This window comes from Lingula anatina, chromosome 5 (assembly GCF_051362555.1).
Source record: "Lingula anatina isolate TDL-2025a chromosome 5, LinAna3.0, whole genome shotgun sequence".
Lineage (NCBI taxonomy): Eukaryota > Metazoa > Brachiopoda > Lingulata > Lingulida > Lingulidae > Lingula > Lingula anatina.
The window spans coordinates 22,309,724-22,333,801 of NC_141771.1; the positions used below are offsets into that span (position 1 = coordinate 22,309,724).

Consider the following 24,078-nt stretch of genomic DNA (forward strand, 5'->3'; position numbering starts at 1 on the left):
TACAGCCCTGTTTTACTTTTAAATTAATTCATTAGTGATGAAAATGTCAGAAGAATCACATCTGGCCAATAACAAATCTAGTATCAGCAATACGTGGGAGAAAGAACAAAGAAGTTACAGCAAATATTCACGTGGAGGACTGATGGAAGAAATTTACAGAACTAAGATCTCTTTTCATTCACTTCTCTTAGCAATAGGGTTTTTAGCAGTATTCCACGGAACAAAATCGGAAGTAATTAGTCATTATTTTTTTTTGTGTTTTAAAATAAACAAAGATGATTTTCTCGAAGAAATCCATTAGTCTGGAAATACCTCCATTTTGCATTCCTTCTTGCCATTTTATGACATCACAGACTGTCTTGTTCTCGATAAAAACAGCTAATTAATCAAATCAGAAATTACAGAATAAATATAAAAATGTGTTAATTTATTTGCATAAAACCATAACATTATTGGTCAGGAAAGGTAGGTTGAGAAGCAGTTTTCCTTCCACCGTTAAAAACTACTGTTAACCAACATCAATCACAAAGCAGTGTCCACCTCAATACATAAAAGCCGTCATGAGTCTTTTTCATAACATATTTAAAATTCATCCCAGCAATCATAGTATTCAATGCATTAAGCACATTGAAAGCATTTTAAAAAGTTCCATTTGGACAACATTAGTTTCAAAATCCTTTAAAAATGACTCTAAACAACAAAACATAAGTTGCTGATAAATGGAAAATATCATGACTGCTATATTATGTTCGGAGCTTATGTACGAAAAATCAAGGAGTACAAGCAATCTTCACTTATCATAAATATGATTTTTTTAAATTTAAAAAGGCATCTCAAAAAGTTCACAAGTTGAACCCATCTATTTAACAAATAAATCACAAATATTTAACAACCTTGTCATGCATCTGTCAGTCACTGTGTGACATTGATGAAAACATGATATGAATGTCACTAATAAAAGTGACAGTCCACAATGGACATTATCAGAATGACAGTCACGTGAAAGTTGATGACTGACACTTAGCTTTAAGAGCCTGGACCACAGTAACCATCAAATGACTCAGATGCTGGTGAGCTGTAAATATCTGGTCACTAGGCAACCTTGTCAACATCTCGGGGGTCATTTCTGTGGTCAAAGTTCCCAGAGTCTCCAAAATGTGTTTTGCTGAGTCTAATTCCTGCTGTGAGCAACTGGGTCCTTCGTTTTCCTGAGTTTTTTCAGCGTTATTTAAATCTGGATGCTCTGATTGGCTGAATTCCTGTTTGCCCTGACTACACGACTGGGACAGTTTTGTGATCTCGGCCATTATGTTTCCAGAGCTCTCCAACATAGCCTCGAAGCTGCTTTCCAACTGATCTCGTATTGACGCTGTAAAAGGTGCATTTTCTTTTTTAACCAACACATGAAAAAGCTTACACTCATTTTTTAAAAAAAATCATTCTTGCGTCTATACTGGCATTTACAATACTGGGACATAATCGAAAAATAAAATAAAAAACCTCAAGATGCAGTACCTTGAACCATTCTCTATTCATATGACTTAAAAACCTGACTTTGCTAGGGTTAAAGCTTATTAGATAAATGAATAAATAAATAAATATATAACAGTCAGCACAGAAACAACTTTGTGCATACTAACATTTCTTTGGGGACAGGTTTTCCATGACATCCTCCAGTGCAGGCAGCTTATTCCCAGCAGGTGAAGAACACTTCGGGGAGTCTGGCGCCACATGGGACTCGTCATCATCTGTTAGGAATTTGCAAAATATATGTTGTTTTCAATTCAAACTTCTATTGAGTTTTGCAGTCTTTTCCTTGGTAATATACCAAAACATGATAAAACACATTTTCTAACTTTGATCTTTACTGTTTTTTTTTTTCACTAAAATGCAACTTATTACACCCATTCTGTTCTTCTGTAAAAGTCGATGCAGTCAAAAAGCTGTGAAACCAGGACAGATTCTAGAACAAATTCGTAGATTAAGCTTTTTTTTTCTTTGTTTCTGCACTCAGTCATGTACAAGACAAGAACCCATCAATTTTATGCACTAAAAAATTCACAAGAAACTTCTACTGATAATAATCAAAATATTTCACCGTCGTTCTCCCTGGCAGACATCTGTGTGAACTTCTCCGTCTCTTTCTCTCCGTCTTTCCTGTTCTGCTCGCTCTCCCTCATCTTTCTGTTCTCCTGTTCGGTCTCAAACTGTTCCAGCACCCTGCGGACGGTGGGGACCTTGGGTGACTGGATGGGCAGACTCTGGATGTCCACCTCGGTCAGTTTACACAGATGACCCACTGTGTGGATGTTCCTGGCTCGTACCAACTGACCCAGACCCCTGGACCTGATGGACGAGAAAAAAATGACCCATTATCTATACTGTGTCTGCTGTTAAATTCACTGTGTCAGACCTCAAAGACTAAAGAAAAACATCAGAGAACTATTCTGGCTAGATAAATTACAACTATTTCATTTGCTATCATCAACAATTTGACAATGAATAATGCAAAGCAAAAAATTAGTGCAACTTTGATCCCAGTTGCACACAAACATACTAAACTTTGACCTATTATCAAAATTAAGACCTATATTCAGATATTCAGAACTTAGCTCAACATTAGAAAATACATATCGGTAATTTATTAAAGATAAGTTTATATCAAGCCAAGAATGCCCAGCAATTCAATCTTTGCTGAAACGAGAGAGAGAGAGAGAGAGAGAGAGGGAGGTAGGGAGTATTAAAGTTTTAAGTTTAAGATGGTTCAAAATCCACCACTTACCACATAGAAGAGGTCAGCTGTGGCAGGACTTTCTCTACAGGTGTGGTACACTCCACCAGGTCTGGGTAGACTGGGTCACGGCTGTTCAACTGCGACTCCTGGGTGCTGTGATAGCTGTTCTGAGAGGGCGTCAGCTGGGTGAACTTCTGAAATGAACCAATAAAAAAACCCTTTTTTAGTTAATATATATTATGGGTTGAACTGAGAGAAGCTGTAACAAACAATGAAACAAAATGGCCCAACTCAAAATGTTATCAGATTTTGGTAAAATTTTCTGGATAGGTCAAAAATGTGCTAACTTTGAAAAAAAAAAAAAGATGTGGTGATTAAATCACTAATTGACTACTAATAATTACAATTGTGCTGCTAACTTTACACAATAACAGCACAGGTTTTCCTTACCTTTCCTTCCTCACTAGGGCTGGTTTTACACTGATCCTCAGCACCACTTCTAGAGGGTGTGGTGAGAAACTGAAATACAACAGACTTTTCTTACTGATCAGAACATTGGTACTGTTGATTCAAATGTGTATTCACTTCTTAAAGCTGCAGACTGAGATATAATACACATCAAACAACTTTTATTAAGTTACGACTAGATAAAAGTTTTACTCCCATTACAAGAGAAGCTGCAAGTTACCTTGGACCGAGTAAAATTTTAATGAAAAGCATCAGCACTATTTATGATGAACAATTTCTTTTAAAAATCTACAAGAAACTGCAAATACTCTCTCTGATCAATTTATTTATCTTTCTGTTTTGGTCTCAAGTTTTGTGAAGCCATGTGCTGTAAATCTAATTTGACTGAAAAAAAAAATCTATCCTTCATGTTTCCTATAGTCTCCAGTTCACTGTCTGCAGCTCACCTTGTTTTGCGCCGCAGTCACTTTAGAAGGGGTTGTAGTCACCAGTGGTGACGGTGCAAACTGGACGCCCTTAGTCAGGTCTAGGGTGCGGTTCACTGGCTTTGCTGGTGACAGTGACCCAGACTTTGCATTCTCCGCTTCCTCGATTGGTTCCGCAAATGACACCCGTCTTTGCTAATGACACAATTCAAAAAAGTTACATAGTTAATTTATTCATACATGCAGAAAATTACATTTTATATAAATAGGAAAGCTCAAACAAAATGACTTATTACTTTTTTCAGATAAAATAGTAAAACTTGTAACTGCTTATGTAACAAAAACAGGTCCACTTCATCTCCTCCCCTTGATCAAATAATTTACTCTTTTCTCACAAATAAAAAGACAAATCAAATAATACTGGCTCATAAATGAAAAAAAAAAATCCTACTTAATATCATCCTTACCTTGTCAGGAGGTGAAGCAGGTGAGTCTCCGCCACTGTCGCCACTCAGACGCCGCTTCTTCAATATCCCTGCACTTGGTGAAGCCGAGGGAGAGTAAACTTGGAGCACACGTAGCGCCTGGAATGAGCTCACTGGGCTTCCATTGGAGGCAGCCATCTTGGAACATGGCGGTGAACTTCTGGCTTCTGACGTGTTCTCGGTATCAGAATTTTTCTGTGAGTCTTTCTGGTATGCTTTCTTAATGCTCCGATTCAGAGCTTCCATTTTGTCCTCCTTATGATGCGCCACAGGGAGCTCCTCTCTCTTCCTGCCCAGGAGAAGACGTTTCCTTCTTGCTAAAGTAGGATGCCGAAAACTGACCAACTTGACAGGGTCCGTCCTGACCAATCGCTGTGTTACAAGGTCATTTGCAGATGACCTAGAAAACGGTTTCATGGCTGACCTGGGGGTTTCTTGCAAACTGGAAGAATTGGGTAAACTTCCCGACTGCTGCTCTGGGGAGCCTGGTTCTGGCAAGTTGTCATGGTTACTCAGTTCTGAATCTGGACCCTTTTCCTTTAATAACTGAGCTTCAGCAGAATCTGTCAATGGCAGTGACTGTTCACCTTTTGGAGTTTCTTCAGAATTTTCTCCACAGGAAACCTTTCTCCTCTTTTTTGAGGGGGTCTGGTCAGGTGACTTTTTCTTCCTTGCAATGCTCAAAGCCATACCCAGAGATCTATTCATAGGCGACCTGCGGAATATGGACTTCTTTGAACGCAGTCTCTTTGGAGACTTCATATCAATTTCTAATTTCTTCAATTCTGCTTCCTGCGACGACCCTGGTCTTCTGGACTTCCGACTGGACGGAGGAGTTGTTTGCACAACTGCCTTGTCGTCATTGAACATGTCAGCGCAGGAATTTTGCTGTGGTTCATTTTCTTCCTCCTTATCAAAAGAAGACAGAGGAGGATTTGAAATGCCATCTGCTACTTTTGCATCACCGGACTTTTGCAACTCTGGAAGTAATCCTAGCGGCACATCATCATCTGAATCAAAAGATACATTTAGCCCCTTATCTGCTGTAACAACTGTATTAGTGGTGCAGGATTGCTCCTTTTTGCCTTTTGAAATTTTCTGGGAATTTTTCTGTGTCGCTTGCATTTTCTTCAACTTGGTGGTGCTTTCTCTCACAGGTAGCTTCCCTGAATTTTTGGTTAACTCTGGTGTCTGCTCTGCCTCAGTTTTATGATCTGTTTCTAGGTTTAGTTTTTCAGCAGTTTTTATTTCTTCACCGGAAGACTTGCCTTCAGTTTCAGCATTTTTCTTTACAGTCCTTTCAAGCACCTTTGCCTTCTTTTTATCTCTAGCTTTGATTACAGTTCTTCCTTTTCCTCCTTTCCTGCCTATCTCATTTTGACTTTCTTCACTTTCCTTCAAAGGTCCTGCCATGTTGGCTTTCTCGTCTTTCTCCTCACCATGCTCTGGACTTTGTCCAACATCTCCAGCTCCAATATTACCTTCCTCTGCAGACATTTTATCTACTGAGTCTATAAGGTCAGATGCTTCACTGGACTCCTCATGCAATGCACCGTCTTGCGTCATGTCCTTGTTTGTAACTGGAGTGGAACCGTCAGCATCTTCGCTCTGAGAGACAAGAGTGGACTGAAGCAGACGCTCAGCTGCTCCATCCCCATCATTGCCATTTTCAACATCACTGGATTTGGAGATTAAGGAAATCTGCCCACTGGGCCAGATGGGGAGATCGTTCTCTACCTCACCACTGCAGACCTCTGACCCTGTTGAGCTTTGGGACTGAGAAATCAGCTTCTTTGGTCTTCCTCTCTTTCTTTTCTTGCCCCTCTGATTTTCACTTAATTCAGCATCTGATGCTAAGGTGCACACAAGTTCGGGTCCACACGAAGGAGCCACCTCCTCCTTGTTGTCTGCCATATTTGTCCCAGAATTCTTTGCATTGCTCAAATTAGATGATGTAAGGTCATTATTTAGATAAAAAGCAAGAGGAATCTCATCATCATCATCATTATCGTCACTGCCATTTTCTTCCTCCACCTGAGTGTCTTCCACATCCTGCAAAATTTCCATCTTATTCTCATTTTTCTGTCCAGGTGTTGGTTCGCTACATTTGTCTTCTGATATTTCTGTGACAGATGCACCTGATGACTGTTCACATTTGTTGATTTGACTGTCATTGTCTGTGAACTTTGAATTCTTTAACAATTTGGGTGACATTTCTTCATTTTCAGAGGAAAATATATCTGAGAGGCTTGAATTTTTATCTTCTTTGTTTTCACTATTCACATCTTCTTTATTTTCATTATTCTCCATAGTGTTTTTGCCACCAACATCTAAGGAATTTACTCCAGAAATTTTTTCCTCGGAGTCCTTTCTTTTCTTTGTTTCTTCATCAAGTTGGGATTTGGATTTTCGTACTCTGCCACTTTTCCGTACTGAAGCCTGTAAAAATTCCACACTTTCACTTTCTGTCTCTCCTTGCTTTGGTTCCAGTACATTGTAAGAACTAACACTGGAGTTCTTTTTTGATTCCTTCTGTCCCACCTTGGATTCATCTGATGGAGTTGTTGTCTTCTTAACAGGGCGTCCACTTTTCCTTCTTCCCTTCTTCTCCTGGTCTGGCTCATCTTGCTGCACACTCTGGAACTTGGGCTCCTCTTGAGGACAACTACTAGAGACATCTGGAGGGGAAATTGTTATAACAGGTTCCGAGATCTCCTGAGAATCTGCATTTTTTTCCTTTGACAGGGCAAGACATTTTGCACTTGGATTAAACTGTCCTATCTCTTCTTGTGTCAATTTTTTTATCTTGATCACAGGCGTGCTCATCAGTTTCACCACTTTTTCTTTGGTCAATGGTGAAAATTTGACAGGGGTGGACTGGGGCGAGCAGGAGTTCTCTGGAGTGTCTGATATGGGATTCTCACAGCTTGCACTGAATAAATTTTGTGAAGCTTTTTCTGCATTAGAATTAATTTGGTTTTGTTCCTCATCTAACTTTTCAGGAGTTTCAAGAATAATGCTCTCAGAGGATGGCACAGTCAAATATTGAGCTTCTTTCTTTTTAGAAAATTTAGTTGGTGATTGTGTTTCCTCAACTAAAGTGACAGTCTTGGTGTGTTCCTCAGCATTTACCTTTCGTGGTGACTTCACTATCCATTTATCTATACTCTCCTTGAGGTTAGTCACAGGTTTTCTTTTAGCTGGGGATTTACTATTCTTTGACCTTGACCTCCTTGGAATTGAAGGTGATTGGCTATTCCTTTCAGTTGACCTTGACCTTGATGGTGATTGGCTCATTTTGGTGGGAGTGGAAAGCAAAGACTGGCTCTGCTGACTCTGTGTTAACTCGACTACTTCTTCACAGGAATCAAAACCTTTTGATGTTTCGCCCTCACCTTCCTTAACTTTCACTTCAGTAAAAACGGCCTCAAATGGCCTGATTTGGTTGGACGTATCGCCAACCTCCTTCACGAGTTCATCACTTTTGTCTCCACTAACACCATTTTCTGCTGTCAGTCTCTCCTCTGAATCCTTCTGTTGAGAGAACCTCACAGACTTCCTTCTGCCCTCATCACTGGCAGGTTTGCTCAAGCCAGTTTCACTTTTCTTCAAGTTACTTTTATTTTCAACCATAGATGTCACTGCTCTCTTGAGGTCAGCCATGACAGGCACAAATGGCTGGCTGGGCAGCATCTGGGACTGGGACCTGGGGAACATATGGAAAATATTGGTCATAATCATAACTTAAAATGTTTAACATTCCTGGAGTTATTCCCATTTGGTTTAAATGAAATGTGAATATAAGAAAATTAGTATCTTTAAAGTGAGACTTTATAATTAAATAAATTATCTGTCAACGATAAAAAAAGACAAATGTTTTAAAATACTTTCCGTCCACTTCTAACTTCAGTACCATTATATTACTACTTAAACTCTGTCGCCACAAGATTTCCCTCCCCAAAAAACTTCCCATCTTCTTTACCAAGTATGCACACAAGAATTTAATTTTCTCATCTCTTCAATTTCCAAAATGCACCAGATATTTCTGTAAAGTAAAGAGTACTTACGTCATCTGAGAGTCTGCGTCGTAGAGGTTTCTGAACATGTTGGTGTCTTGGGACTGGTCCAAGCTACTGTACATGGCAGGCAGGGTGCTGGAGAGAAAGAAAATAAAAATTATTTCATTTTTATGGTGTTGATTTGGATAAAGTGGAGTTTCTGTATTGTTTTATTATTATTATTATTATTATTATTATTATTTATATCTTAAAGCCTAAACATTATTACAGTAACACTTTTAAAATATAAGTGAAGCAAAAGATCATAAGAGGTGAAGATATTTTTCATCTTATTCATTAGTTTTCAACAAAACTTGTGGAGGACAGAAGGAAATGTAGTGTTTGATTTTTATGTAACAAAAATTTCACTTCCCAAGAAATTTTCCCTAATCATCAAGGTACATAATGACCAATATCATTTACAGAATATGATCCATTAACTTGTTTTGAGCTCTCTTAGTTTCTGTTATTTTTAGCAACTATAAAGGGAGATACAGACAATAGAAAAGTTAAAATTCTAAACCCTTTTCATAATTTTTCTCACTGACAAACTCTTTGTCAAACTTGCTTTTATTTGCAAGTTTTTTATTTTATGTTATTTATTTGTTTTTTCAATCAAGATCTAAAGGGCTTAACAAATACCTGAATTGTATATTTTCTCAGATAATTTCTACCTTTTCTCTCTGAGGATCTCCTTCTGATGTTCTGTCAACACCATCTTCTTCTTGGGCTCTGGTGGAATAACAACAAACTCCTAGGGGAGAAAATAAAGGAAATGATTTTAAACTTATCACAAAAACACATGACTAACTTATTTGTGAAACATTAAGTTATGAGCCTTTCCATGTCCAACTTTACAGTAGGCATCTTATTTTCAGAGTTTTTCAATATTTTGATGGAAAATTCAGGATATAGTTATTCAAGGCAAAAGTAGTGATTGCATTTAAATTTCACTTAAATCCGGATCATCTTATTATTTAATAGAATCTTCCCCTCAGTATTTGCATTTTCCTTGGCCCTCCAGAGCTGTCTAGTTGCACTTACATCGTCTCTCATGTACTTACATCATCTCTCATGTTCTGGACAGGTACCTCCAGTTTTCTCCTCACTCTGGCTGGGGACTCTTTCTTCTCTGGGGTCTGGGGTTTGACAGGAGATTTAAAGGGGGACTCAGGTTTGTTCAGAAAACTTCCCCGCACCTTGTATGGTGATGGCATGCCAGGCATTGTGGGAAGGGGGGCTAGGGATTCTCCCTGGAGAGAAGATATATTGAAATTAGATTTCCAAGAGCAGGAACAGTTTAGCAATTTTTCCCTCTGTTTTTCTAGTTTTTTTTAATTATTGTTATAATCCATGCATGATGAGGATTCATAATTCTACTTCAGCTGCAATAACTGACTAGGAACTTTGTCTTACGTTCACATTATCATTATAATCCCCACATGACAAAGATGTCTAATTTCTGCTGCACTCTCTGCCAATATGTCTGCCTATTGCAACAATCCAAATTTGGCATGGAAATTCTCAAAAACCTGAACTTTGCACCAATGCCTCAGAGCACACGTCATGTAACCCACCTGTGTCATCTGGCTGATGGGTGTCTCCTCCAGTACCATAATCTCCACACTGTCCCAACCTGGTAACAATACTGATGTCTTCTCCTTCACCTTGGCCAGGACGGGTCTGAAAGACATGTTAATACTGATACAAAATTATGCCTGGACATTTTCTTCAGTCATGTTAAATCTCCTTAAACATGCTTTAAGTCCTAGTGCAAAGTTTCAAATTGTTTTAATTTCTATTTTTTTTTTTTTACCAGAGGTTACCCAGTGAATAATCAAGGGAAAGAAAATGGAATATCTGTCTAAAAAGTCTATTTATCTCAAAGAATGCACTTTCATAAAGATGTTTATAAAACCAAACAAATCTTTTAATGACTGTTCAATCAGTCCATCAGTCACTCCATAAAAACACCTTCATTAATTTTACAATAAAAACATAATATGTACTGTGTCGTCTCTCATGACAAGAGCAACATGGTGATCATTCAGAGGAAGACCCGTCAGGATGTCACCCAACTCACCTCAGACCCTCAGGGTACTGCAGGGGGGCAGCACGAGCAAAGGTGGCGTTCCAAAACAAGACAGTCTGGTTCTTGATTCCTCGTCGCGAGTTCAGAAAGGTGACTTCCAGTAATGGCGCTAGGGTGGTCAGCAGGTGAGAGTCGTAAGGTCCACTGTAGCGCCCCTGTACACAACCAGTGACGTCTGACCATAACTTTTCCAACTGCAGATGATGAATATTTAAAGGAAATTATTATTAAGAAATGAATGAAGAGACTTGCTGACAATGGGCAATGAAGAAGTGGTATAAGCTTCATAAATGTCTGTTTCATCAGGAAATAAGTCTTGTTTACACCACCCCTGTATTTTTTTTTTTTCAAAAAGCAATATAATCAACTCTTACCTTCTGCATAAACTGAGCATTGTACAGTTTACAGCCCACTCTCTTCCCAGCATGCCTGTAAAACTCTGCCATGTGACCAGCTAATCGACCAATCATATCTGGGATCATGGCAGACGTGGAGACATGGGTGAACAACATGGACAAGATGGCCACCAGGTTGTGCCCAGAGGTTGCTAGGGAGGGGTGATTTGCCTGAAGGAAAAACAATCATGTTAAATAAATTAATTTCTGTTAACCAGAAACTGTTTCCAGAAAAAGATAAAGCAACTCAAATTCATTGAACATAATACACAAGTCTTCAATTTTACATACTTATTTTCATTACATCTGCTGGGTCATCTTTTGCGAGAAAGAAGTATCCAGAAACACAAAGTGCTAACATCTTCAAATCTTTCCTTAATTTTCCTTTATACTAATTATTCTCAGTGTAACAGTAACATCAAGTTTATTTTACTCCATGCTAAAATTTAAGTTTTCATACAATTATCACCAACGCTTATTGTCATCAACAATTACCAAAATCAATAAATCTATGTTCTTTATTTACACAGAAGCACATTCTGAAGAAAAGATTTACTGTAAACAAGAATAAGTCTAAAAATCATCTTCGGCACCAAAGAAGACCCACCAGCTGTCTGTCAGTGCTATCGGTCAGTCCATGAAGTGTGTTGGTCAGACATCCAACCAGCTTGACCAGACTGTGGATATTCCCCAGGGGTTTGGGTTTCCTCTTCGGCCACTTGGATGGACTCACCGCCACTGGGAATATCAAAATTGTGCCATTATGATATTTTGTAATTTAGCAAGGGTTTTACACTGGCCTTATAAACTATGGAAGTTTCATGAAACACAAAAAGGAACACATTTGTAAATTCTAAAAAATGGGGGCCTTATTCTACTATCTATAAAATTATTATAAAATTCTATTTAATACCTAATTTATCTACTAAATTCTGTATATTATTAAATCTATTTCATCTTCTACAATTTAAAATTTAAATTCCTATTATTGAACAAAAGACTATGGTATAAATATAGCCTTTAAATAATTACTTAGTTATAAACTTAATATTTTAAGCCCAAATCTCAAATATGAAACCAATATTCAATGTGAATTATTTCAAATCTAAAGCTGACATCCTGCGTAGCCCAATCTTCACAACTTACGTGCGGCTCCAAAGTTCAAGACAGAGGTGAGGGAGGAGAAGTCGACGCAGTCCGTGATCACCTGACACAGATGCGTCACCGCGTCCAGACACGGGGGAGTCTGAATAGGAACAATAGTAAACACTGGAGACACTTATTTTATTATTTATAAAGTTACATGCATGTTTTATTCTGAATTGACCTACTACAAAGAAGGGGATTTTTTTTAACTCTACATATTCTATACTTTATACACAAAGCAAGTATGTTATTCTTTATTCTACATATTAATTATTCTATACATTATCTACAAAGCAGACCTGGCATGTAGCAGGCTAACATAAAGACACACCTTTAATGTACTGAATTTGATTGCTCTAGTTTCATTTAATGACAAAAAACGCTTATAACACACTTTGCATAAAATGGACCCAATCAGCATGTTAGACTTGAGGTGTATTCTATATATTCACGTTACTTTGATTCCATGAATATATCCTTATTCTTAAATTAATTTATTTTTCTCTCACTTTTCTATACTTATGGACTTATTTGCTACCATGGGTAGAACCTTATACAAAATTACACATATTTCCCCCTTGTATTTTCTACATTTAGTAACTGATTTCTATTTTGTAAAAAAAAAAAAAAAAAAAAAAAAAACATCAACCTACCATTTCATCTTCCATTATTATCACCAGCAGTTTATGGCACAGTTCTTCACAGCAGACGTTGGCCTCAGCGTTTGTGACCAGTGCTGATAACCTGGCAAATCTCCTGTAGAGGTCCTCCCAACTTTTTAACAAGGTCTTCATGGTCGGCTGGAAGGAAACCGGGCGAAACTTCAGAGTTTTTAGGTGCACAGATCTCCACCAAGCAAAACAATAATAAATAATACTTTTAAAAATAGTAGAACTTATAATTATTGCATATCCTTAAAATTTCCTAAAATTTGTGAAGAATGTTTTGATTCATCTTGTCCTTTTTAAACAGACACAGACAAAGCAAAGAAAAAACATTACCTCTGTTATTAGCAGCCCTGGATAATTAGGCAATAACTGATCAAAAAGCTTCAAGACTGATCACGATATTCTAACATTCCTAATGGCAGAGAAGAATTCAGAGTAGACCCACTGTACAGGGTAGACTGTAAAATTTGACCTCTCCCTTCTCCCCCACCCCCTCTCTTCCTCTTACCTGTGGGAGTTCCTTATTAAACAGGTGTATCACAGGTAGAGTGAAGACAGAATATCTTACCTGTGGGAGTTCTTTATTAAACAGGTGTATCACAGGTAGAGTGAAGACAGAATATCTTACCTGTGGCAGTTCCTTATTAAACAGGTGTATCACAGGTAGAGTGAAGACAGAATATCTTACCTGTGGGAGTTCTTTATTAAACAGGTGTATCACAGGTAGAGTGAAGACAGAATATCTTACCTGTGGGAGTTCTTTATTAAACAGGTGTATCACAGGTAGAGTGAAGACAGAATATCTTACCTGTGGGAGTTCTTTATTAAACAGGTGTATCACAGGTAGAGTGAAGACAGAATATCTTACCTGTGGGAGTTCTTTATTAAACAGGTGTATCACAGGAAGAGTGAAGACAGAATATCTTACCTGTGGCAGTTCCTTATTAAACAGGTGTATCACAGGTAGAGTGAAGACAGAATATCTTACCTGTGGCAGTTCTTTATTAAACAGGTGTATCACAGGTAGAGTGAAGACAGAATATCTTACCTGTGGCAGTTCCTTATTAAAAAGGTGTATCACAGGTAGAGTGAAGACAGAATATCTTACCTGTGGCAGTTCTTTATTAAACAGGTGTATCACAGGTAGAGTCAGGGCTGAGTACATACAGCTGAAGTCATGTTCCAATGCGTCGCCCTGGTTCACCTCATTGGTCTGCAACGAAAATATGTCAACTTCTAGTTTTAACAACTTCTTTGCAGTAACAATGCTGCGTATATGGCCCAGCTGTAAAGGTTTACACAGCCATTAGATCTATAGAATTTTTTTTTTTTGACATGGAAGCAACTTGACAGATTCCTTACCATATTTCTTTGAAAGTCTATAAAAGAAAAGACAACTTTCAAAAATTTACTCCCAATTTTTCTTTTTTTTTAAATCTTTTATTCCATTATGTTGTAATTTTCTAACTCAAAAATCTTTGACCTTGACCTACATGACCTTGACCCGACCTATTTCCTTCACAAACCTGTTGTATGTGATCCATGAGAGGGTGTACCACTGCACTCCACAGCCTCCACACTGTCTCAGGATTACTGATCTCATTGGCTGCTTTTTCCACCAATCCCAGCACTGTCTGACAAAAGCCCAGGACTGCCGTGGTATTTGACATTCCTGCCTCCAGGAGAGAATGAGCAATCGTCATGAAACGCTCCTCTTGGGAAAAGACGGCAACTTGGTCAGGGGTGAATAAAATCTCGAGAAGGAAGCCGGCTGGAGTGCCCTAAAATATAGTACCATGTATCATCAGAGTGTGTACATTACTTATCATACAATTAAACAATTAAAGCTCTCATCAGAAAAAAATAATTACATGCTGTTTTTAAGCCCATTTTCTTCATTTACATCCTTAATGCTGGCAGCAGTACTTCGCCTGTCCTCACACTAGGAAAAACTATGACATAGCCTGCTGTGATACTACTTCAAGCTGTTAAAACTTGCGATAGTAAAGATGAGGGGAAGAAATAGAGCAAGGAATGGATTAATGTGGCAAATGTGGGATGTATCCTCCAAAATCAAGTTAGCTTTACTAAAACTGGGTTTTACTGGTACAACTTTCAACAATTAATGGCCTTCCATGTTCAATAAATTACAGCTGTACAATTGTCCTATAAACACAAAGAGACCAAAAAAAAAAAAAAAACAAGAAAATCTTGTCTACACAATACACCAGTTGTGAAGTAACACCTCTGATTCAAAGTGCTGACACCTATTAATATGTTTTTAAATTTTACCTGCATGTCTATGGCATCCCCAACATTATAGGCATGTGAACCTAGCACCTTGGACTGAAGACTTATCACAGCTTGGAAACATTTCTTTAAAGTAAAGAAACAAAACAACATGATTTTAATGTGACCAAGAAGAACCCTTCCCATTATGTTAGAGCAAAGCCAAATCTACATATCAATTTCAATAACTAAAACTTGAGACAGGTCCAAAAGTATTTCTTATGCTCTAATTGACTAAAAAAAGACTTCAATATAGATTAAAGACCTATGTATTTATTACATTTTTAAACTTTTAGACTTTATATTGAATGAATCCACAAGGTTTGTAAAGAAATTTCAACAAAACTGATCAAATATTTTCCATCCTTTACAGTAATAGCCACTGACCAGCATGCTGTCCTTGTCCAGGCTTCCACTGATCACTATGTGTCTGAAACTGGACAAGAAGTGGACAAAGATGTCCGTGTTGTCCTTCTTACTAGTGGTGTCCAGCATCATGTTAACATGGCTGACCAGTGACTGCCAGATCTGGTGCAACAGAGAGTCTGCAACACAGATATAGGATGTGATGCTTCACATTTCAAGGTGCAAATACTGATACTCATGAAAACATTTGTGAAAGCTCATTTCACTAGTTTATGGGTTGAAATGTGAGTTTTTAATTTGTTGTACCTGGGTGATTAACAAAAAGAGTTGAAATTTCCAGTTAAGATACTTTTAAGTTTTTTACAACATAAAGGTGTAATGGGCATTGCATAAGTACTTGGTACCACTGTACTGTTTAATGATTTGATATAGTCAGAAAAAGAATTTCACCAGCTGTACATATGCTATGCACTAAGATGAGAGTAATTAACTTCAATATTTTGATGTTTTTTATGCATAACTTCATTCAATTTATTTTAAAAATTGAAATGAAATGTAGCACCACCAAATGAAGAGTTATCCATTTGTGAAAAGTGAAAATCACCTTGAATCTTATTTCCTACTTCAATTATACAATCCCTGACAGCAGATATAAGAACAACGCCATGTTTGACAAAGGATGATGGTCCTGGAATGACGTCCACTGATAACGGAGCTAAAAAGAGGAATATGTAGAATATATATAACATATAATATATATATATATATATATTGCTCTTCTTTAAATCCAATGCATTGAAATAAAGCTGGACATGTTACTGAATATGCTTGATACGAGAGAGACAAAATCAAGACTCAAAGATTGTGAACAAGAAAAAATTTCAAATACATGCACCACATACTCCACTTTATCCAACACTAACTATGAGAATACCAGTTGAATGTATTAAGATAATTAGCAAGCCATCTCATCATTTTTCTGCCCCCCCCTCCCCCCTCCCAAGAAGTAACCTGAACTCACTGAGGTGATAGTGGACACTGGCCAGTGAGCTGTCCTGTCCAGTTCTGTCCATCAACAGAGCCAAGACTTCAGCCCCAGTCATCTGTAAACTTTCAAAGACTGGACTGGTCCCACCACTGCCCTGGAGGCTTAACTTGGGAGTGACTGGACTGCTTAAACCTTGAGAATAATAATAATAATAATAATAATAAATGTATTATATGATGGGTAAATCTTACAAAAAATCTCAAAATGCCTTTACACTTTTCCTAATTTTTAGGACATTAAATAATTTTAAACAATCATTTAGAAATAATACTCTGTATATGAAATCTAAAATCCAAAGATTGTAACCCCCCCAAAAAAAACAAAATTTCAAAATGGTTTTAAAAAGAGTGTAAACTTGTAGTGAAAACGAAGAAACAAATATATGTGTATTCAGTCTGGCATCAGCAGCTACCCACCTATTCTGCTCTGTACCCCTGGGGAAGCCATTGTCCCTGGGAACCAACCCCCTCTACTGCTGGGGGTACCAGGGACACCACCCCTGGGGATTTCACCACCCCCTGGGAAACAGAAGTGCAGCAGAGGGACACACACCTAGAACCACAGACAATGTTATAAATATGCTGACAGAAGAGAACCACAGGTGTACAAGTTCTGCTTCACCATGCTTTCATCTTTATAAAACTAGGTGGCAACCCAGTCAACACAGTTTTTAATATGTGAGATGTACAAAAGCTGAGATTATGTTGACAAAGTGGTGATAATTTCAAGCAAACAGGCCACAAGATTCTCCTTTGTTACACTCTATGCCTATTTTTTTTTCTTAAATATTATTTGCAAATAAACAAGGCAAATCCATGTCCAGACATATTTCTGAAATTAAAGAAAAGAAAAGAAAAACTCCACTGACACAGGAGAAGAATATTAAAACTCAACACTGCTGTAACAATCACCTTATTAAAATCATATCTCTAAGAGAAACTTACCTGGTCAAAATGGGCCGTAGCTTTACTCCCCAGTTTACAGATAAAATTCCACCAGCTCTGTAGTTTGACTGCTGCCAGGGCCTCCGTCTTGGCGTTGTTCACTCTGAATACCTGCATCACCAGCTTGATTCTCTTTGGGTCCCCTATGATGTCTGGAAATTAATGAGGTATTAATTTTTTTATACAATTTTTTCTTTTCTTTTTTGCAAATATATTGAAGATGATAAATGCATTTTGTGATTTTTTTTGTATAAAAAATAATTATGAATACTCATCTGTATTTCTTTACAACCATTTCTTACGTTTTCTAGTTGTTTCAAATGTGTAGAATTATTTAATTATATTTCAATTCTTATGTACTTTTCAATCTTCTAGTTTTATACTAAATCTGTCATAAATTCTATGGCACAATAACTGTATTAGGCTAATCACACTTATTGTCCATCTTAAATCTTGCACGCACATACACATGCATGCAAACATGCACGCACACACAAACTTACTAGGATCTGAAGCGAAGTTCTCCACCAAGTGTTCCCAGGCGTGAAAGGCGGCCATCTTGGCCTCTGTTGACGAAGACTTGAACCCTGCCTCTATTACTGGTAACATCAGGTTAATGAAGGAACCATGGTGAAGAACCTGGATGAGGGAGACATGGGGACTAACATGTACTGATATAAGGTTGTCTGGGACTTATTTTACTTGGGCATTTAGAACCTAAAATTGAATACTGCACTGCGTGAGAGAATGGGGCAGAAATATGTTTTTTGTCAGGTGTTCCAAATTTGTGAGTAATACTATTTATTTGTCATTTTGTACCATTTTTTTTTTCATTTTTATTTCTATAATAACCATTATAACATGATATCACAAAGCATGTTACCCACCTTGCCAAGTAGCTGGACAAAATATGACCAGACCTTGAGGATGAAAACTTCATTCCTGGATGCCATCAGCTTTCTCATCTCAGGGACAATATGCTGAAAGAAAGAATGAATGCATAAATTGCTTCATTAAATACACCCATCAAATTGAAAAATCCAACCTTTTTATGGAAAATTCAAAAGCTACACAACACTAATTTGTATGTTAACTGCCTAATATTTACCATAATTCTAGAATGATAATTATTTTAACCACTTTCTTTTAGGTAAACAACAGACCATGGGTCTGGAAAAGAGTTTGGTGTCTTCCACCTCATAAATTTGGAAAATAGCTAGTAACAAATTATATGAGAATATATATCCATATTTCAATTTATAGCAATAGATTATACATACTACTCTGTATTAAGTGTTGGTGTTTTTCTGCATTTAGTGTTTTGAGGGCACGGTCTCATTTTAAAATAATGGACACAATTTTTAAAATTATTATTACCATTCTTACAAACTCCCATCTCCCCAAAGATCTCATTTTTCTTCAAAATATGGCTTCACATAACATCTGACACATTTTTTACCAACATGTATTAAACTACTGTCACAGAGAAGTCTAGTGACAATAAGATTTTATGAATGTTTAAAAGTTTAAAAACTCACAGCCTTCAAGTCTGGGATCAGTGTCTTCAAGATGGCTTCCTGATGCTGCATCATATACGAGAAGCCCATCTCCATGGCAACTAAGGCACGCTCGCGCACTTTCATGGCAGGATGTACGAGCAGGGGATACACGAGACAACACCAGCGCACCACGTGCTTTGACATGTGCATGGGAACTTGTTCTAACAGCCTGGAATGTTATGTGCATTATGTAGGCATTGAATGATCCAGAAAAGCTATCGTAGGTTGTCCATTTCTATTTTATATTATCTTGACATCCCAAGGTACTGATAAAAACACAATTACATTCAACTTTTAAGACAATCAAAATGTTATTTGGAAATAAAATATCAAATATTAAACCCATCATTCTCTAAACATAAGAATTTTTCAAATCTGTAAAACGTGTCCTCGGAAAGATATTAGGGTAATAGAGATACAAATTGCCAAACCTATAATAAACATATATCTCAGACATGAGCTTGGGTTAAATAATTCTGATTATCTCTGGACTGAACACATATAAGGGGCCATCTTGGGTCACATCAGCTTTGAATTAACAATACTGGAATTCCACAATTACAACAAAACAGCTTCTGCCGGCTACCTGGTCTTACCTCACAATGGCATTAATTGCCTCGTGTTCCACTGTGACAGACTGAAAGTCCTGTCCACCAAGAGCATGCTCCAGACCACACAGGACAGTGTGAATCTGAAAGTAACAATTAACTTTATCTTAACACAAAGATGACCACACAGGGCAGTGTGAATCTGAAAGTAGATAATATTTTGTATCTTAAAACATCCTGAAAATGCACGAGGCACCAAGATATTTTTGATGACATATCAAAACTTCTGGCAAATTATGGTAGACTTTCAGCAGAGCTATGTTTGTAGGTGGGATCTTTTTAAATGTTGACATTGACCGTTCCCTCCATTAGTTTCTTACATGTTAAGGGCTCCCCTTCTATCCCACACTATCTTTAGGAAAATCTTGTAATTAACAAGCACTATAGTACACAAAATCTTCATCAAAAAGATAATTATAAGTAAAAATTTGTAACCCATATGGTGTCAGTATCTTTGTTTGTTTGTTTGTTTGTTTGTGCACAAGTCATCTAAAACAGTTCTTCACCATATTGGATACAATTTTCAGAATATAGAGTTATTTAGAAGGGAAAGAAGTGAACACCATTTCAACCTTCAACTTATATATCAACAAGGCAGCAAAGCTGTCAAATGTACAGACAAAGAACAGAAAATAAAGATGCAAATAAGTGAAAAATTAAATTTTCACAAAAAACTGTTAAATTGCCAGAAAAATTTACCAAACAGACTGCGTTGCCTATTGAAGCTGTTTTTTAGTCCCATGTTTCTTTCCTTTAAGTTTGAGAACAGTAAGTGACATGATTTCCCTTAAATGGTCATCATAGGAGCAGTGCCCAAAATAGGGGTTTCTTCAAATTTTGATACAACATTAAATAATGTTTAACAGCATAATGACAATCAAATGTTATTAATAAAATATTAGTAACATGGACATTCAGAAAATGTGACAAGCAAAAGTTTTCAAGATCATGGAACTTTAAAGTCACACCTTGAAAATGCCAATATGAGAGAAATTAAATTTTCACAACAAAACTGTTTAACTGCCAAAAAAAAAAAAATACCAAACAGACTGCATTGCCTACTGAAGCTGTATTTTAGTCCCATGTTTCTTTCCTGTAAGTTTGAGAACAGTAAGTAACATGATTTTCCTTAAATGGTCAAAATAGGGGTTTCTTCAAATTTTGATACAACATTAAATAATGTTTAACAGCATTATGACAATCAATGTTATTAATAAAATATTAGTAACATGGACATTCAGAAAATGTGACAAGCAAAAGTTTTCAAGATCATGGAACTTAAAAGTCACACCTTGAAAATGCCAATATGTGAAAAATTAAATTTTCACAAAAAAACTGTTTAACTGCCAAAAAAAAATACCAAACAGACTGCATTGCCTACTGAAGCTGTATTTTAGTCCCATGTTTCTTTCCTGTAAGTTTGAGAACAGTAAGTAACATGATTTTCCTTAAATGGTCATCATGGAAGCAGTGCCCAAAATAGGGGTTTCTTCAAATTTTGATGCAATATTACATAATGTTTAACAGCTTAATGACCATCAATTTTTAATTATAAAATATTTGTATCACAGATATTCAGAAAATGTGACTAGCAAAGGTCTTCAGGCCCATGGAACTTCAAAGTCACGCCTTGAAAATGCCAAAATGTAAACAAGACAGCACTGTTCTGAAATGGGTTTATTTCCATTTTTAACACTTTTTTAACATAAAACAAAATAAACATTTTACTGCCATTTTTATATGACCAACTAAAAAAATTGATGAGATGGGAAAAGTATCAATAGAACAGTGTTAAATGTCCAATTTCCTCCATTCTGAGATTCTGAACATAGTGGATGATTGAATCTGACAAACTGCAATGATATGAGTTTATTTCCATTTTTGACACTTTATTACACAATACATGATAACAAGTTTACCATGTTTTTTACATAATCAACTAACAATGTTGTAAAGATGCAGGAAATATCAAACAAACACTTTTAGGCATCTTATTAGTTAAATAATGAGACTGTTAACATGCTTAAGAATTGAATCTGAGGAAATGTGAAAAAAACAGTATAACTTCTAAAATAATGGCCCGATTATGCTGATTTTCGAACTCAACCTGCGTTTTAGTAAGATTGAACACTCCTGTGAGTATAATTACAATTGGCCAATCCGTTTTTCTTATATTGTGTTATCAGTGTTGCATTTATATTGAAACTAGTGAAAAAACAGCATAAATTCCCTCAAAATAGCCCAATCATGCTGATTTTCGAACTTGACCTGCGTATTATGAATATTCATCAGTTCTGTAAGTTTCAAGTCAAAAGGTAAAATGGTTTTCCACTTATCGTGTTATCGGTGCTGCATATATGCTGAAAAAAGTGAAAAAACAGCATAAATTACCTAAAAGTGACCCGATCATGCTGATTTTCGAACTTGACCTGCGTATTATGAATATTCATCAGTTCTGTAAGTTTCAAGTCAAAAGGTAAAATGGTTTTCCACTTATCGTGTTATCGGTGCTGCATATATGCTGAAAAAAGTGAAAAAACAGCATAAATTCCCTAAAAGTGACCCGATCATGCTGATTTTCGAACTTGACCTGCGTATTATGAATATTCATCAGTTCTGTAAGTTTCAAGTCAAAAGGTAAAATGGTTTTCCACTTATTGTGTTATCGGTGCTGCATATATGCTGAAAAAAGTGAAAAAACAGCATAAATTCCCTATAAGTGACCCGATCATGCTGATTTTCGAACTTGACCTGCGTATTATGAATATTCATCAGTTCTGTAAGTTTCAAGCCAAAAGAAAAAACAGTTTTGCACTTATCGTGTTATCGGTAAAAGTGCACGGCGACGACGGCAACGACGGCGACGACGGCGACGGCGACGACAGACGCAGATGATGGCTATATGTACAGACACATCTGTGTCTGTACATAAAAAGAATTATATTCCCATAACTTTCCCCTCACCTCCTCAGCCACGACTTCCTGATGAAAGTTTTGTTTGGATAAACACCACAGCGCTCTTGTACAGGTGCTTTTATCTGCAGACTTTAACAGCACGGCGCACAGGTTCTTCAAGATAACGGAGCACTCCTGCTGAGAGAGGGAACTGAAATGACACAGTAAAACTTAAGGTTGAAGATGTTTTTGAGGTTTTCAAGTTAACTGGTATTGCATTTTGTTATGTTATGTTATGCTGTTACAGTGATATTACTGGTTGTACGTTACAGAAAAAATCTGGAAAACAGATCTGGATGTTATTTTTATTGTGCAAGATGAAGATAACAAAAAACATTGAGAGAAGAGATGTAACAATGAGGAAAATAACAAAAGGTATTGAGAGAAAAGAAGTGAAACACAAAATAAACCTTTTATAGGAGTATTTGGTAACCATTCAGATAGTTCTCCTACAATGAAATCGAAATTCTATTACTACAACTTACCCGACAATGACGTCATCATGTGAACAGAAGCCGAGCACCTGAAGTGCATTCTGGGATATCTCAATGTTACCATCCATAATGTCCCTGGACAGACACTTGGCCATCTCCGCCACATGAGATGAGATCTCCTTCACAAACATGCCCATCTCATCTTGTCGCAGACGCCTGAAGTGTGAAACAACTTATCATCACAATGACAGTACATGGAGTTTTTTTCACAACGCAAGTTCTCAAAATTTTACCTATGCTACAGAAGCAAGTCAAGTGACATTTGTGCACAGGATTTTAATAATTATTAACATATTTATCTTTAAATGCAAAAATGCTTACTCCATGACGGTCAAGTAGGCATCCACTCTGTCCTCCTTGCTGGCCACTTTGCTGTTGATGGTGGACAGCAGTTGGTCCAAGCCTCCACCCTCGTCTAATATTGTCACCATCATACTGACCTGAAGTGGACACGACATATAGCACTGACCAATATTGTTCTATTGGGGAAGTTGCATGTTTAAAAAGAATTACAGTCTCAGCAACCCCACTCCATTTTCTCATTGTCAATTATAAACGCATCAAAACCCATACTTAAAAAGATTCTGCAGATATTATTGACTTTGAGAGTTGTGACAAATGCACAAGTAAGCACTTCTCACTCTTCTCTGCAGATGTCAATTCTGTACATCAAAACAACTGTTACTGGTCTGGTTTCAATGGCTAATGTCACATACTATCTCATATATTCTTCGTTAATGCAACACACTTTCTATCATTTTGAGTATTTCGTCTACTTCGGACTGGATTGGACAAAAACAATGGACGGGCATGTTACAACATGGCTTCGCTAGTCATGCTATGCAAAGTTGTAAGGCTTAAAACTCTTCATTTCAACATTAAATTAATAGCGTCTTTTCTGGTTAGACAGCTTAAAGTATATAAAATAGCACTTGCTCTTACCTGTTAATTTGTACAGAGAGATTGTTTACAAAATCATTTTGAGCTTGCAGCAAACACTGTACACACGCTGAATTTCGCGGGAAAACGTCACATCCCGCGTAGCAGGATGCTCGCTGATTGGATAAAATATCTAGGTCAGTTGTTTTGGTCAACAGATATAGGTCATCAAGGTGAACATGTTTTGCTGAATTATAAACATATGAAAAGCCCTGATAACGGAAAGGTATAGTATCGCAAAATAGAATTTTCTTGCTATGAGCTGTTAATGTGAAAAATCACGTGGCATTGCCATGCATTTTTGGGTGTGAAAGTTAGTAACCTTTACAGTAACATAAGGTTGGTAGGTAAGTAAATGAAAATAATTTTTGATAAGTTCAGTGTGCCTAAGCATCCAATTAAGCA

At 37.0% G+C, this 24,078-nt stretch overlaps 1 protein-coding gene across 1 annotated transcript; it reads right to left on the reverse strand.

Moving 5' to 3' along the window:
- Window positions 1–406: 406 nt before the first annotated feature.
- On the reverse strand, window positions 407–23,830 carry LOC106152069 (uncharacterized). Its single transcript, XM_087013470.1, has 32 exons — window positions 23,677–23,830; window positions 23,056–23,174; window positions 22,726–22,890; window positions 22,250–22,391; window positions 19,274–19,368; window positions 18,657–18,846; window positions 18,006–18,098; window positions 17,622–17,757; window positions 17,119–17,270; window positions 16,591–16,726; window positions 16,148–16,306; window positions 15,731–15,841; window positions 15,148–15,305; window positions 14,764–14,847; window positions 13,998–14,252; window positions 13,580–13,684; window positions 12,457–12,603; window positions 11,804–11,903; window positions 11,265–11,395; window positions 10,637–10,828; window positions 10,254–10,456; window positions 9,748–9,853; window positions 9,235–9,423; window positions 8,845–8,924; window positions 8,180–8,266; window positions 4,095–7,818; window positions 3,649–3,822; window positions 3,185–3,253; window positions 2,783–2,928; window positions 2,099–2,346; window positions 1,641–1,748; window positions 407–1,369 (listed from the first exon to the last, which is right to left on the reverse strand). Exons 2-32 carry the CDS (start codon window positions 23,166–23,168, stop codon window positions 996–998), a joined length of 8,172 nt encoding a protein of 2,723 aa, XP_086869596.1. The 5' UTR covers window positions 23,169–23,174; window positions 23,677–23,830; the 3' UTR covers window positions 407–995.
- Window positions 23,831–24,078: the final 248 nt, after the last annotated feature.

What these genes read in the sequence shown, in the direction of transcription:
- LOC106152069 (XM_087013470.1), bottom strand. Translation starts at nt 23,168, where the DNA reads ATGATGGTGACAATATTAGACGAGGGTGGAGGCTTGGACCAACTGCTG. An exon ending in CATGATGACGTCATTGTCGG is followed by an intron (nt 22,392 to 22,725) that starts GTAAGTTGTAGT and finishes GTGTCATTTCAG; the next exon opens with TTCCCTCTCTCAGCAGGAGT. An exon ending in TCATGGATCACATACAACAG is followed by an intron (nt 13,685 to 13,997) that starts GTTTGTGAAGGA and finishes TTTTCGTTGCAG; the next exon opens with ACCAATGAGGTGAACCAGGG.